We start from the raw sequence: 15,508 nt of genomic DNA on the forward strand, positions 1-15,508 counted from the left end.
AGTGATCAGAGGGAGATGGGGGTCCCCTGCCCAGGCATGATTCCTGGGCCAGAGGCCTCAGGCCTGAGCGGGGGCCAGAGCCAGTGATCACGGGGAGATGGGGGTCCCCTGTCCAAGCCTGACACCTCTAGCAGAGGCGTCAGGCCTGGGCAAGGGGCCGATCCTGCGATTGGAGGGTAATGGGGGTCAACGCCTGAGGGCTCCCAGTATGTGAGAGGGGGCAGGCTGGGCTGAGGGACACTCCCCCACACACACACCCAGTGCACAAATTTCGTGCACCGGGCCCCTAGTAGTTAAATAACTATGGAAAACACAAAGATTAATATATTTTAATTCATTTGTTTTTTTGTACATTGTGAATTTCTAAGAAAGATTACAGGATGTAGCTTTTTCTGACTTATTTTTAGTATGTATGCAGGCAGGTTTATCCTCCCATATCTAAAAAAATCAGTGGTATGTAGAACATATTTTGGATAATGATATTCCAGATGCTGCTATTTACTGTCTCCAATGAGGACTTACAATTCCCTTGAGCTCATAATAAAGCAATGCTATTTATTTTACTTATCTTTAAGACTGATCATTCCTGTTTAGTATTCATCTGATCTCTATCCTGTCTGTTTGTAGTGCTTCTGTTGTTTGCATTTCTTATATAGATTTTGAAAATCTTATGGCTTGAATTTTTTTCCCAGTAGTATTACAAGATATTTTAACTGAGCTAGGGTGTTTAAAGTTTCTGAATATGTCCTTGAAATAAAAGTTTATTACAGGTACTTAATGTTTCTATTGTACTTTAAAAAAAATATATTTTATTGATTTTAGAGAGGAAGGGAGAGGGAGAGAGAGAAACATCAATGACGAGAGAGAATCACTGATTGGCTGCCTTCTGCACGCCCCCCACTGGGGATCGAGCCCGCAAACCAGGCATGTGCCCTTGGCTGGAATCGAACCCGGGACCCTTCAGTCCATTGAGCCAAACCAGCTAGGGCTCTATTGTTCTTTTGATAGGTTTAGAGTTTCATTGCATTCCTGATTATTGTTCAGTGTTTCTAATTGTGAGCACATAACACAAATCAGTGGTACTTCCTCTTCTATTTTTGCAATATAAATTCAGGAATTTTGAGTTTATAACAATGGGGGCCTTTGTACTTCTGATGATGATTTATAACATGCTCTCAAAAGACTCCTGAGCCTCAGTGATGAAATCAGAATGTTAAATTATGGTAATTTAGTAGCTCCTCTATGAGATAATTTAGGAAGATAAATTTTCTGAGATTATCTTAGCAAATACCTTGATCTACATAAAAGTATGTGGTATAGAACTTTATAAACAATCTTAGATCAGCTTATTTATAATTTGGGCATGTCGGTGTTCTTTTTATTAAATGAATGCTCAAGACCAGCCAGTGTGGCTCAATGGTTGAGTGTCAACCCATGAACTAGGAGGTCACGGTTTGATTCCTGGTCAAGGAGCATGCCTGGGTTGTGGACTCGATTCCCAGTGTGGAATGTGCAGAAGGCAGCCAATCAATGTTTTCTCTCATTGATGTTTCTACCTCTCTCCCCCTTTTTCTCTCTGAAATAAATAAAAACATATTTTAAAAAATGAACACTCAATATATCCTTTTAATATGGAGACATATATCTCTTCAAGCATAGGCTTGGGGTAAAATAGTTTTTCATAATCACATTCCTGATAGACACTTTTCCTGAGTGCATTGGTCAATGAGAGGCAATTGTCAGTGAGGAAGAAGCAGGAAGTGATGTTGAAAGGGTCCAGAACTAGACACTTTTCACTGGGCAATCCCACTTTAGAAAATAAAAATTTATTGACAGATTATAGCTACACTATTCAAAATTCAATAATACTGAAAAACCCAACTGCCCAATGTTTTTGGAATAGTTAGGCAAAACTATGCTAAGAAGATAAATTCTTATTAACTAAAATTAAAATGGCCCTAGCTGGTTTGGCTCAGTGGATAGAGCATCTGCCTGGGTGCTGAAGGGTCCCAGGTTCGATTCCGATCAAGGGCACATGCCCGGGTTGCGGGCTTGGTGGAGCTGATCAATGATTCTCTCTCATCACTGATGTTTCTATCTCTCTTTCTCTCCTCCTTCCTCTCTGAAATCAATAAAAATTTAAAAATAAATTTAAAATGTATGCCATAGAAATGAAAAAGTATGTAAGAAAGAAAATACCTTGCATAGCTTGTTATAAAATAAAATACAGAAAATCTAGATCTTATAAAAAACAATGTTTGCACAGGAATAAGGACAAAACAAGTACACTAAACAAGTAATTTTCAATGGATGTATTCTTTGTAGTTCTTTGTTTGCTAAGCTTAGCTAACTATAGAATTTTAAAAAATACCTTCTAAGGTCATAGGCAAATGACTTTATAAGCAAACTATAGCATCTGTGGGTATTACATTTATATAAGTATGTAAATACTTATAGGTCTATAATATGCACATATATAGAAATAAATGTGTATAAAATTAAAACATTGTTACGAGTGAAAAAGTATCCTAACTAAACATGATGCATATTTAGAAGAAATACATTTATTTCTCTTTGTACACTTGACTCTCCTATTTGAGTGCAGATATACCTCAGCTCACCTCCACATCAATTATGAAGAAAGTTAAGACCAAGGTCATCCTAAGTATGCCATGTGGAAAACAATGAGAAAACCAGGCACTAGATACTCAAAGACAAGTATTTTAAAAGCAGAAATCTGTTAACTAAAATAACATCGGGTAATTTTAAGTATGACTTTTTAGAAGCATGGATTCCCTGGCTTAATGCTAAGAACAGTCTAAACCAGGGGTGGGCAAACTTTTTGACTCGAGGGCCACAATGGGTTCTTAAACTGGACCGGAGGGCCGGAACAAAAGCATGGATGGAGTGTTTGTGTGAACTAATATAAATTCAAAGTAAACATCATTACATAAAAGGGTACGGTCTTTTTTTTTTTTTTTTTTTTAGTTTTATTCATTTCAACCAGGCTGGATCCGGCCCGCGGGCCGTAGTTTACCCACGGCTGGTCTAAACCAAGCTGGACAAGTAAAATTATTTGGGACTGGCAAAAGAGAAGAGGCATAGCGTACCAGAGGGTCTCTTTACCCTGGCTGAAAAGGTGACAAAGTCTGTAATGAAGAATATCCCTTAACGTGTAAGCAGGACAAAAGAGAGAGAACTCATGGACATGTACAACAGTGTGGTGATGGTTGGGGTGCAGCAGGTGGAGGTGGAAGAGGACATAGAGGGGATAAATGATGATGGAAAAAATAAAGGATGTAAAAAGGACAGATATAGGGGAATACAGCAGCCATCTATATAACTTTGAAAAGCTCGATGGTGGAGTAAAATCTAAAGAAAGAGAAAATGTTAAGATTGTGCAGGCTGTTTTATTATGGCTAAGAACCTGAGAGACAGGACAATGTCAAAGCAGTTTTTCTTGTTATACATTTATTGCTCTGCTTAATCTGTTTGAAGGAGCATAAAAATACATGAGATACTACCCCAGGTGAGATCCACTCTTCCTCCAGCTAGAACGCTGAGGCCAACACAAATCTGACTGACATGCTATTGAAATACAAGACTACTTTTCCTTGACCTGAGCTCTTAACAGTCAACATCACAGGCGAGGTCCAAGTCCAAAACCTTTCAAGAAAATCTGTGTTCTTTATCAGAATGATACAAAAAATCCTTTTTTAATCAACCAACAAAATGCAGCTAAATAAAAAACTCCTGCTTTGCACTGAGCTGCAGAGAGTGAATTAACTCACCCAGGAAGAGCTGCAAAGCACTTCGCACAGGGCCACTGGCCTGCAGGACCCTCACTGGAAAGCTGAGCATCTCACTCGCCCCCTCAATTTCTTAAATACTGTAATTTTTATATCTTACTTGCCAAGCTTTCTTCATTTTAAAAAGTTTTTATTGAGCTAACATTATAAGTGTTAAAATAACTTTTAAAGAAAAAAATTCACTCACAAGCCTGCCACTGCACTAAACCTCTTTATTTTGTCCACAAACACATATAATTTGTAGTGATAATCACACTATACGTAACATAATGGAGCCAGGCTATCTAAAGGCATTGTGTACCATTTCCTGACAACATGTTCTGCCAAACTAATGAGTACATATTATGTAAAATTCAGTGTATGCTAGAGGTCCATAAAAATAAGAATATTCAGTACATACCCCCTAAATATATACTCCCCAAAGCATATTTTATCCTAAAAATGTAACTTTAAGACACTTTGTAATTCCCATCTGTGTGCCACTTTTCCTTACCTCTTCTCCAGACAGATAGTAGGCTGAGAGTAGTCCACCAACAAAGCGTATATTAACTTCAAAAACAGAAACTTCAGCATTCTGTAGAAACAAAATAAAGGAGGTACATACATAAACAGTATACAATTGAGAAAAATATTGTGAGAAATGCACTAAATCTTTAAATTTTATTCAAATCATATATGCTTGCCCAGAGAGATCTATATATATAAAAGCCTAAGCGACCGTTATGACCGAACGACTGGAACGACCCATCGACCAGTCACTATGACACACACTGACCACCAGGGGGCAGACGCTCAACGCAGGAGCTGCCCCCTGGTTGTCAGTGGGCTCCCACAGCCAACCTCCCGTGGCCCCTCCCCCTGGCCGACCAACCTCCTGTGGCCTCCCCCGCACCCAGCCAGCCAGCCAACCTCCTGGGGTCCCTCCCCTTAGCCAGCTGGCCCCCGACAGGCCTCGATCACCAGCCAGGACGAGGGACCCCACCTGTACACAAATTTGTGCACTGGGACGTTAGTTTATATATAATAGGGGGAAATGCTCTTAAAATACATAGATAGAATAATTTTGACTCAAAATCTCAATGATAAAAATACTAGAGGCCTGGTGCACGAAATTCATGCACTTCGGGGGGGGGGGGTGTCCTTCAGCCCAGCCTGCACCCTTTCGCAGTCTGGGAGTCCTCAGGGGATGTCTGATTGCCTGCTACCATATCTGTGCTCATCAGCCGTGAGACCGGCTTCTGGCTGAGCGGTGCTCCCCCTGTGGGAGCGCACTGACCACTATGGGGCAGCTCTTGCATTGAGTGTCTGGTTTGGTTGATTTGCATATTAGCCTTTTATTATGTAGGATTTATGATATATTATTTCCTCTCTCTATTCAACAGCATTTACAATGCTCAGTGTTCTCTATTTGTGCAGATGCACTAGGGCCAGGGCACTCTGTTGTTCTATTCTGTGTTCTCCTTTTATTCATTTGCTTTTTCTTCCTGCAAGGCCATTTGGACTCACACTTTGGCTGGCAATTCACCATTATTCTAGTAACCTTCTTGCATCATGTTAAAGTAGCACAGCGAGAATGCAAATCAGATTTTAAGCTGGGAGACCTGGGTCTAGTGCTGTTCCCAACTGTCTGCCTGCAGCCTGGAAGGGTCAGCCTCTGAGAAGAAATTCATCTTTGCATGAAGGAGATGATAATCATATATATGAGGTACGCTGCTGAAACTGCTCATTTATATCAATAATAGCTTGCTTTTATTATTATTATTTACACTATGCCAAATCCTGTGCTAATCTCTTTACATGGACTATATTTTTTATGCCTTACACCAGCCCTCTGAAATAACTGCTATCCATTTTACAAATGGAGATACTGAGATTTATAATGGTTACTATGACTTTCTAAGGTCAGACAACTAATAAGCAGTTGAATCAGGATTTGAACTCGAGTACTAAATTCTTGGTCCAGGGCTCTGCTACCAATATCAGCTAACATGATAATGCACCAAGTCTCTATTAATAGTCATATCATTGTGCATAACAGTCATTACTGCCAATACTTTCATTATTTTATTATATCTGATTACTAAATGTATTTGTCTTACATCCTTTTACTAGATAATTTAATAAAATGAACCTACAATAGATTCACAGTACACTTTAAGCTTTAGTTAGCTTCTTTTTATATTCTCTTGGCCTACTCAGTAATTGTTCACTTCTGCCTAACATCAAACCATTTATAGATAATCATGGGAGAGAATAGTAAATTATAATATATGCAGTAAATATCTGGTAGATAAACTTAGTCAAAATCATCTGAGATCTTATTTCCTTTCACAAACAATTATTAACCAACTTCTATGTTCTAAGAATATGGCAATGAAGACTGACAGGTCCTCAAACTCATGGAGTCTACATTATAGTGGGAAGAAACAATTCCAGAGGAAAAAAGGTGATATATTTTCATTTAATTCACAAATGATCTCTGAAAAGGTATAAGGATCTAACAATTAAAGCTAAGTAACTGTTTAAGTTAAAAAAAATTTTCCAAAAAATTTCCTACAAAAAGATTATGAAAACTCCCTAAGGAGGAAGAATTACTGGGCCAGAGTTAAGCAAAAATATCATAAAACAATCTGTGATGAGTTGTTTAGTTGTATTTCATAATTTGTAACATATGTCTAATATAATTTGATTAAAAGAACCCTGTATAGGTGCAATTTATCCGTGAGGTGTATGACTTTGAATGAGTTTATGTAAATATTCATAAAAGTTTTAGTATTCCACAAAATTATTGATAAGAAAAAGGGAATCCAATAATTTGTTTTGGATCACACAGCTGTATTTTGTATGTCTAAGGGTCATAATGTCTAATAATAAAATCTAATGACTCTAAACCCTCAAATTGTATGACGCCCAATTTGTAATTGTGTTCTTCAATTTTGAACCTGAGAACAGTCCTCCATATTTCTGCCCATTGAAGCTTGTTAAGGTGATTTTTATATTCTTACTCTGGTTATTGATTAATTAGACATGTATTCTCTCTTCCTTCTATAAAAATTTTAGATAATTAGGGCCTTTATAGAGACATCTGATAAGAATTATTGCAAGGTAGAGGACTGAGCCATTTCAAACATGACCAGAAATATATCTTAAACTACATATCGATCACCTATTAGGTACAGTTGTTCAACTAGTTATTGGTCCAGCCATGTATTCTAGAACTCTCTATCCTGCTCTACATGTAAGATATCGAAGTAACCTTGCAAAGTGCCATGCTCAATCAAGGTCAGTAGGTTTGTCTTTTGGATTTCATGGATCTAACAGTCTAGTGAGCCTGTGCAAGAAGCAAATTTGGCTGCAAGTGAATCCATGCCCTTCCCAGTGATTGCTCTGTCCTTGTCTTTATAAATCTGGCTCAGAAAGGTCACATCACCATCAGTAGCACTCAACAGTCATCATACCTCCCTCCTTTTGAAAACCAGAATTACATTTGAATTCCCAACATATAATTTTTTCTCCTTTCTTTTTTCTCAAAGTGAAATATAAATTATTTAGAAACCTTCATTTCCACTTTCTGGGCTACACTACATTTTAGGTCAGAAGACTGAGATTTTGACACGCCGTCACCCTTACAGATCTTCAGGTGAAAGAAGATAACGATTCGTCCACTGCAACAAACTGGTTGACCATATTGTTGAGCAGACTATAGAAATGCTACCTTAGCCTCAGAAAGACCTGGGACTGAACACTGGCTTGGAAGCTAGCTGAAATGTGAGATCCCAGGCAAGGAACTTATTCTCTCTCAGCCTTGGTTTTCTCATTTGCACGAGGAACAATGCGCTCCTTACAAGGCACTATGAGTCTGTGAGTGTGAGGCGCTGTGCACAATGCCTGGCCCAGGTCAAGCACTCAACAGTGAGCTGCTGCCATTATGACCGTACAGCAGCTCAGCCTAAGTGATCTTCCACAGAGGTTGCTGGAAAATCGGAAACTCCGAAATCATAATATTCGAAATTGTAGAATGCAAACTGATACATCTCTGACCCTCAGGGGAGTCATATTTCTCAATGGCTAAAAAAAAAAACACCCCCAAAACCCTCTTTTCAAATATAGAATTCTGACCAAACTTCCTTTTGAGCTTGATATAATTTCTATGACATCTGATTTCCAAAAGTAAATTTCTACAATCTGAAGGTTTTAGGCCATTTTTATAAGCTCCTAATTTCATTTTCCATTAAAATAATCTTATTACATTTAAATAAATATGTACCTCCTGTTAATATTCAGGCAGTGTCTTTTAAGATGTTCTAAAATTTTTCCAGTGACTCGCCCTAATGACAGAAGAGGAACTGGGGCAGAGAGAGGAGAGCATGCGAGAGCAAACCCTACCAGCCGGTGACTTATCCTAACAAGGAAGGTGAACTTCGCCATCTCCTTCATCTGTGTCTGCTTTCCAGGAATCTGCCCTATGTATTCCAGGGCCTTTAGTACACATCGTATGTGAGTTTCAGCTTGAGATGTGGATCCTGTCTTCTGTTTAAATTGCACGCACCTATTAGTTAATATCACAGCAGATGAGCAAGGGGAAGGCGGACATTTTTTGGCTAAAGGCATCGTCACACACAAAATCGGGCTGGGAGTCACTGATCTTTCATTTTGACTTTCCTCTACCAACAGCCTTTGAACCAAAGAGCACACTTAACCAGATTCATATAGAAATTTAATAAAATAGATGGCATAACTTAAGTTTATACCTAAAAACAAGAGTTGAGTCTTACAAACCACAATAAAATGAGGCCTCAGTACTAATCTCTCCAATTGTCTGGGGTGTCTTAGATTGATCATTTCCACCTTTAGTGTTTATCCCTTTCCCTATTAGTTCTGTCCTTTGATTTACTCTCCATCTATGCAAAACGATTAAACCGAGAAAGCTTTCTAAAATGAAAAACAGAATTTAAGCCAGTAAATCATTTTGTGTACCTCCCTCCCCCAATCCTTAACATTATGCCGTATTTCTCTACTGGGAAAGGCTTTCTGCAAATCAACTGACCATGAGCTCATGGGCATGAAGAACCTGGCCTGGGAGAGAGGGCAAGTGACCATTTCAAAACAAGTGCATGAAAGACCAACTTCCTCCCGCTAGAAAAGGTAGCTTTTAAAACAACTCAGAAATTCATTAGGTTGTGTTTTTATAACCAATTTATTCACTAAAATTCTCTATAAAGTGATCTACTTTAATAGATCCCAATAAATGATGTAACTGGTTTGACCATTACACTAACACATTTAACATTTAGGCTTGAGAACAATCCAGCCAGTTTCCTTTTGTTTGAGGAACTACAGAGGCAAAAGTTTCCCTATAGGACAGATATATCGCTGCTTTGCACTTTCAAGCCTTATAATTATCTAGAATCAAACTTGTACCAGAATTCTCCTTAGTTATTATCCTATGACTCCACACAGCTTGACATCCAATTGATTACATTAAATTTAAAAAGAATTTTTATTTTTAAAAATATGTTAATTCTACTTTTAGTGTTCAATACTAATTCTGAGGGATGTTTTTCAAAGGTAATTATCTCTATCTCTCTCTCTTTTTAAAGGGGAATAATTCTCAGAGAGTACTCATTTTCTAGCTCTTCTTCCCAACTCCCTGTCAGCTTTCTACTCAATGAACTATAAGCCTGGGTTTCGCAGCCTGTTCCCATATGTAAGATGCAAGCAGGCTGCCCGACTACAAACCAATGCAATAACTACGTTTAATAACAACTGCTCGACTACCGTCCAATATTAACTCTGTGCAATAATAACTGTCCCACTACAATCCAATGCAGCAACTGTGTTTAATAATAATTTTCCACTACTAACATGTATTATAACTGTGCTTTACCTTACTGAAAAACATGGTAGAAACAACATGAGACTTTTCAAAGCCACTAATTAAAGACAGGTAACTGCCTATAAGCCTTGCCTATGTTTAGGCTTAGTATTCACCTTTCTTTATAAATGGTACTTCAAAGTATATGCTTAGTATGCACCTTTATTTATAAATGGTACATCTGAGGATTAAGCATATGTATAAAAATCCTTTAACAGATTAGATTGCAATATTAAACAGTGTAACTTAGTGAAACATATGTCCTAGCAGCTTTTAATTTCATATTTAAGTAACACAATAAACCCTTTAAAATGAACAGAATGTTAAGTTCACAAAGACAGACAAATTACCATCTTTTCGATGTTAATAGGTTGGTTTTACCGGGTAGGTCCAGAAGGGCCTCAAGTAGCAGTCCAATCCATCACTAATAGCGGTCAGAGAACTGCTCAGTATCCTCTTAAAGCCAAAACCCAAACCATCCCTCTAGGCAAGCACTGATTAGCATTCAGATGGAAAACACTGAATAACTCCACTCAACAGGACAGTAAACTTAGTTATGTGCCCCCCTCCCCACTGGGATGTAATGCTGCTCTCAGACAGACGATCCATAGAGCAATACTGAGGCAAAACTCACTTCTTTCAGGCTGAATGGCCTGGAGCTCTGGACCCAAGCCAAGTACTCAACAGGCATCTGAGAAAATCCCAAATCACGTCTTGAGGTCAACTTACATTCTTTGGATAGCAAACCCTACAGCTTGTTTCCCTGTAAAGTAGGGTGGCATTCAGACTAGATAAGAGAACAGTTTGGAACTTTAAAAAATAAAATCACTTTTGCCACAAGTATCTCTGTTATCTAAAACATACGGTGTTCATTACCATCAAAAGTACAATCCAGGTGTGTGCCAAAGATCACTATCTCAGTGTGTTGCCAGTTAGCGTCTGGAGCAAGCTAATCATCTTTCCGTTGTCATTCTCAACACCTGGCCTCTCACGCAGTGATATTACTTTACCTCAATGCAGAACAAAGCTTCTTAAGGATAATTTTAATGTCGCTTTGGCTTTTTCTAAGAGTTTACATAAGACATTGTTATCTGGAGAAAATGTCTAAGTAGTCTATAAAATTCATTACTGAAGATGATTTTCAATATTTCTCATGTGAGGATCTATGTAAGCAATACTTCTGGAGAGGGACCATATAGAACAGGAAGCTCAATACTGGATTTAGAAATGCCCCAATACGAAACTCTTGATCACTCGGCCTTATGTTAATGATCTTCCTGTAACAGGAGCCACCACCAATCCATTCTGGAGGTAGGTCACGTAAAAACACAAGTAGACCAACTGCACTTGAATTCCAGTTCATTTCAGCCATATTAAAAACTACAGCCACCCCTGCACCCTGACAGCTGGTCTTCCAGAGGAGTCTGTCAGGAAGTAGGACAACATAGCTTGGCTTCTCATTCATTTAATTAATATTAATGGAACACCTATGGAACAATGCACTTAATGAGCGCTGTGCTACTACGATTGCACACCTAACCTTGGAGGACTCAAATTCTGTCAGTGTATTTCTCAGCACTTGGCATTTCCTCTCCAATAGAAACAGGGTCACTGAGTTAGGCAGACCTTATTCAAACCACAGCTCTTGCTGCATGATTGGGGCAGGTTAAGCAAGCACCTCTTCCTCTACAAAAATAGGGAAAACGTCATTTCCCTGTACGGTTCTCACGAAGACTAAATGAGATAGCCAACGAATCACCTGGTATGTCTTCGAACTCTTAAAGAAGTAGTTGCAGCCGTAACCGGTTTGGCTCAGTGGATAGAGCGTCGGCCTGCGGACTGAAAGGTCCCAGGTTCGATTCCGGTCAAGGGCATGTACCTGGGTTGTGGGCACATACCCAGTAGGGGGTGTGCAGGAGGCAGTTGATCGATGTTTCTCTCTCATCGATGTTTCTAACTCTCTATCTCTCTCCCTTCCTCTCTGTAAAAATTTAATAAAATACATTAAAAAAAAAAAAAGTAGTTGCAGATCTAAGCAGCCCCACAGACACCTGACCTGACTACAAAGCCTACTTGGAAAGCTCTTGCTCCTTCCAAGTCAAAGTTCTCAGGAAGCAGAAGTGTCCCCCGTCCTTAATTCCGAACCTTTTCCCTTCGTGTACATGGGTTTTGTTAAGAATAATAGTAAATATACAAATTCTTAAAAAAAATATTTAAAATATATATTGACACAATTTTATAGTTGAGGCTATTCAGTCAACACATGTCAAAGCCTGATTTACAAGAAAGTGGGTGCCGCGCTGCTGGATACTGCCGAGAGTTTAGCTAAGCTGCTCCATGGAATGACTGCTCTGCAGCCATTTCGTGCCGTCAAGTGACCTGTGGGTGCCTGACACTGAAATCAGCCTCTCTCAGCCCCTCACACAAGGGCATGGCCTAGATAACGGCCGGGGAGTTACAGGCAAATGCAAGTTCCTAATACGACTTCCCAGACAGCCCTTGTGATAAGATCCCCCAGCCTCCCAGGGCCTTCCCCTCGTGTACCCCTTAGAAAAAACACCGGGAGAACTTATCGAAACCCCACTATTTTTGGTTTGAATGGAGCAATCTGGCTTTAGCTTGGGAACTCCTAGCCACTCTACCCAGCCTAATGAAGGCACGGGGTTCCTGTCTTTCAGTCTGTCTGTACTCAGCTTTGACAGTCCTATGTGGCTCCTGGGGGCAAGCCTAGAACATCATCAGGACGTGTGAGTAACAAACTTCTCTATTTCAATTTCTCTTGTGGTCTTTTGTTAAACTGCAATTCCCAATCTGGCACCCTGTGCTCCCCTTAACAAACGTTAAACATACGAAGTGCGAAAGTATGAGCGTTAGATCACACAGCTGTGTTGACTCACGTCTGTGACGTGGTTAGTTGGCTGTGCGGTCTGGTGTATCCAGCTACAAAAATAGGGAAAACGTCATTTCCCTGTACAGTTCTCACGAAGACTAAATGAGATAGCCTACGAATCACCTGGTTCAGATTTCTAATCTGTAAAGGTATGAAAACAATTCCTAACTCACAGGGTAGATGTGGGACTTGAATACTTGGCACATGTAGGTCTCGATAAATATTAATTTCTATTTTCTTTTAAATTGCCCCCCAAATGAACAAAGATACATATTTGTGTAGTAAGGGAAGACAAGAATCCTATCTAATAAAGAGGGAATATGCTAATTGACCCTTACGCCACCACAAAGATGGCAGGCCCACAGCCAATAAGGAGGGAATATGCTAATTGACTGCCACACCCTCAAAGATGGCGGCAGGGGAGGGCAGTTGGGGGTGACCTGGCCGGCAGGGGAGCAGTTAGGGGGTGATCAGACTGGCAGGCAGAAGTGGTTAGGGGCAATCAGGCAGGCAGGCAGGCAAGCGGTTGGGAGCCAGCAGTCCCGGATTGTGAGAGGGATGTCCGACTGTCCGACTGCAGTCAGACATCCTCTGTGGCTTCCCAGATTGGAGAGGATGCAGGCTGAGCTGAGGGACACTGCCCCCCCCCCCCCAGTGCACAAATTTTGTGCACCAGGCCTCTAGTATGATACTACTTAGAAGTTGCATTATTTGTTTCTGCTAGGGTACAACACAATACCTTCCCAATGCCATAATTTATTCCTATTAACTGAGATTTAAGAACTAAATTGGCAACTTCTGTTTAACTTACCACATTAAAATCTAGATTTTCTTCAACCCATGATTTTGCCTCTTCAAATTCATCTTTCATTCCCATAATAAAAAGTGTGTCCAGGGCATCTACTATTGTTGCTCCTTTGATACTTCCTGAAAATATCAGAAAATTTTTATTCAATCAATTAATTTTGACAGATACTTAAATGAAAACTGACCAACCTTGGGAAGGGAGAGGGTAATACTGAATTTATTAATAAACAGTAATAATGAACACAGTCTAAAATTCTTTCAGTGAAGGAAAATTTAAAAAAAACCGCACAGAAGTCAAACAATTATCACAGGCTATAGACAGATACACTAATCTTTAGTTTCTTCTGAGTTGTAGAAAATGAATCTCTTAGAAATAAATTTCATTTGTGACTGCATTCTCTAGCGAGAAAAGAGTAGGCCTAAAAAACAGGGGCAATGCCTTCCTTTTAATGTGATTATATCAAAGTATACCTGTGTAAAACTGTTTAAATAGAATTAGCTCTAAAATTGTTTAGTGAGAGCTCTAAGAAACCAGTACTCTAAAATGGAATTTGACTCCCTCTGAAGCCCTGATTCTCCCCTTCCTCCCACCCGCCTACCTATTAGGTAACGAAGCAGACCAAATGCTCCTTTGCTGGGTTACACCTCGGGATCTAGAAATCATGATGCTGCGCCCATACCCATTAGATGAGAATCTCGGGAAGGTATTTTTTAAGGTATGCAAGTGGTTCTACTATGCACGGGTGCTCTGTCTGAAGGATGGTCTTTGCAGATAACTCAATCAGGTGTGCAAGTTTCCTAGCAACGTGGTCAGAAGGATCACACAAACATCTCCACCACCCACAAGTTCAGCCAATTAGGAGAAGTTACTGTCACTGAATTGTGACAAGTGACACAAAGTATATTCTACTCACCAAACAAACTGCTGGAATGGCCTTCTTTTGATACAGGTTTCAGTTCATTTAATCCCCAGGCATATTGTTTATAGTTATACCAAGCATGTTTCATCATCTGAGAAAAGAAATGAAAATGGGATTATAATTTGAGATGTTTTTGCTACAGAATAGATCATATGTTAAAGACCTAAAGGTTAAAATATTAAAACTCACTGCTTAGTTTAAAAGACGATTAATTAAAATTGTGACAATGATATGAATAAGCTAGAACATGTACATACATATATATACATCACCCCTTTATGTTTACAAATGGAGATTTTTTTTGAATCCATTTTATCCTACTTAAGATATACATCATTTTCAAAAGACCATTTCCAGCAAGAGAAATTTAGTTTATCCTTAAAAGGATAAACCATTCTTACATTTATCTATTTCATTCTCATGACAGATTAAATCTGAAAAGACTCTATATTTAAAATTCATACTTTTGTACAAGATTCTCTGTACTTTCAATCTCAAGGTATAGTACAAACATCCAAGACAAATATCCAAGGTTATCATTTGAACACTTTGATTTATCGTGACCAAATCTATACAGAAGTATTTTTAAATATCTGCAAGAAAGGAAAAAAATATAAAACTCGATGGTTATATCTTGATTTTGGAAAACTTGCTTATTTTAATATAACCAATCTTTAACAGTATACATATGTGTGTATACCTATGTAACAGAAGACTGACCCTGTGTATTCCCAATATAGACTCCTTGTACCAGGAATGTTTTCAGGTCCAAACCTCTCTGTCACCATTAGTTGCATAAATCTTTTCTTTTATTATTTTTAACAAAATTAACTTATCTATATATAATGAAAACCAAATTAATTTCTCCTGGCTGATAGACAAAGTTTTGATGTACTCTGTGAGACATTAACTCTAATAGAAAGTGAATAATTTTCAAGAGGAGGAATTGTTCTAAAAGCTTGTCAAAATGGCTGTATAACTATTGTATAATAGTTTGATAAATTTTTTTAATGACTCAAAGAATTTATATGTAATTATGTTTACATACATTTTTTAAAAAGAGGGACTCCCCCCCCACCCCCATATAGAACTTATTCATGTCACTATTCCCAATCTGTTAGCAACAATAATTACAATATGGACATACTCTGAAAATGTTATAATATGGCTCCATATTTAAAATTTCTTTAAAAAGCATCACAAAGTT

General features: G+C 38.7%; 1 protein-coding gene across 2 annotated transcripts in view; it reads right to left on the bottom strand.

Moving 5' to 3' along the window:
- The window catches only part of MAN1A1 (mannosidase alpha class 1A member 1), a 155,615-nt gene that overhangs the window by 89,926 nt on the left and 50,181 nt on the right, over positions 1-15,508 (bottom strand). For both annotated transcript variants that reach the window (XM_059700208.1, XM_059700209.1), the window contains 3 exons: positions 14,296-14,392; positions 13,386-13,501; positions 4,303-4,383 (listed from right to left, as the gene is read on the bottom strand). In XM_059700208.1, the coding sequence (XP_059556191.1) occupies positions 4,303-4,383; positions 13,386-13,501; positions 14,296-14,392 (294 nt within the window). The remainder of the gene's footprint in view (positions 1-4,302; positions 4,384-13,385; positions 13,502-14,295; positions 14,393-15,508) is intronic.

Source organism: Myotis daubentonii, chromosome 6, assembly GCF_963259705.1.
Source record: "Myotis daubentonii chromosome 6, mMyoDau2.1, whole genome shotgun sequence".
NCBI classification, from domain to species: domain Eukaryota; kingdom Metazoa; phylum Chordata; class Mammalia; order Chiroptera; family Vespertilionidae; genus Myotis; species Myotis daubentonii.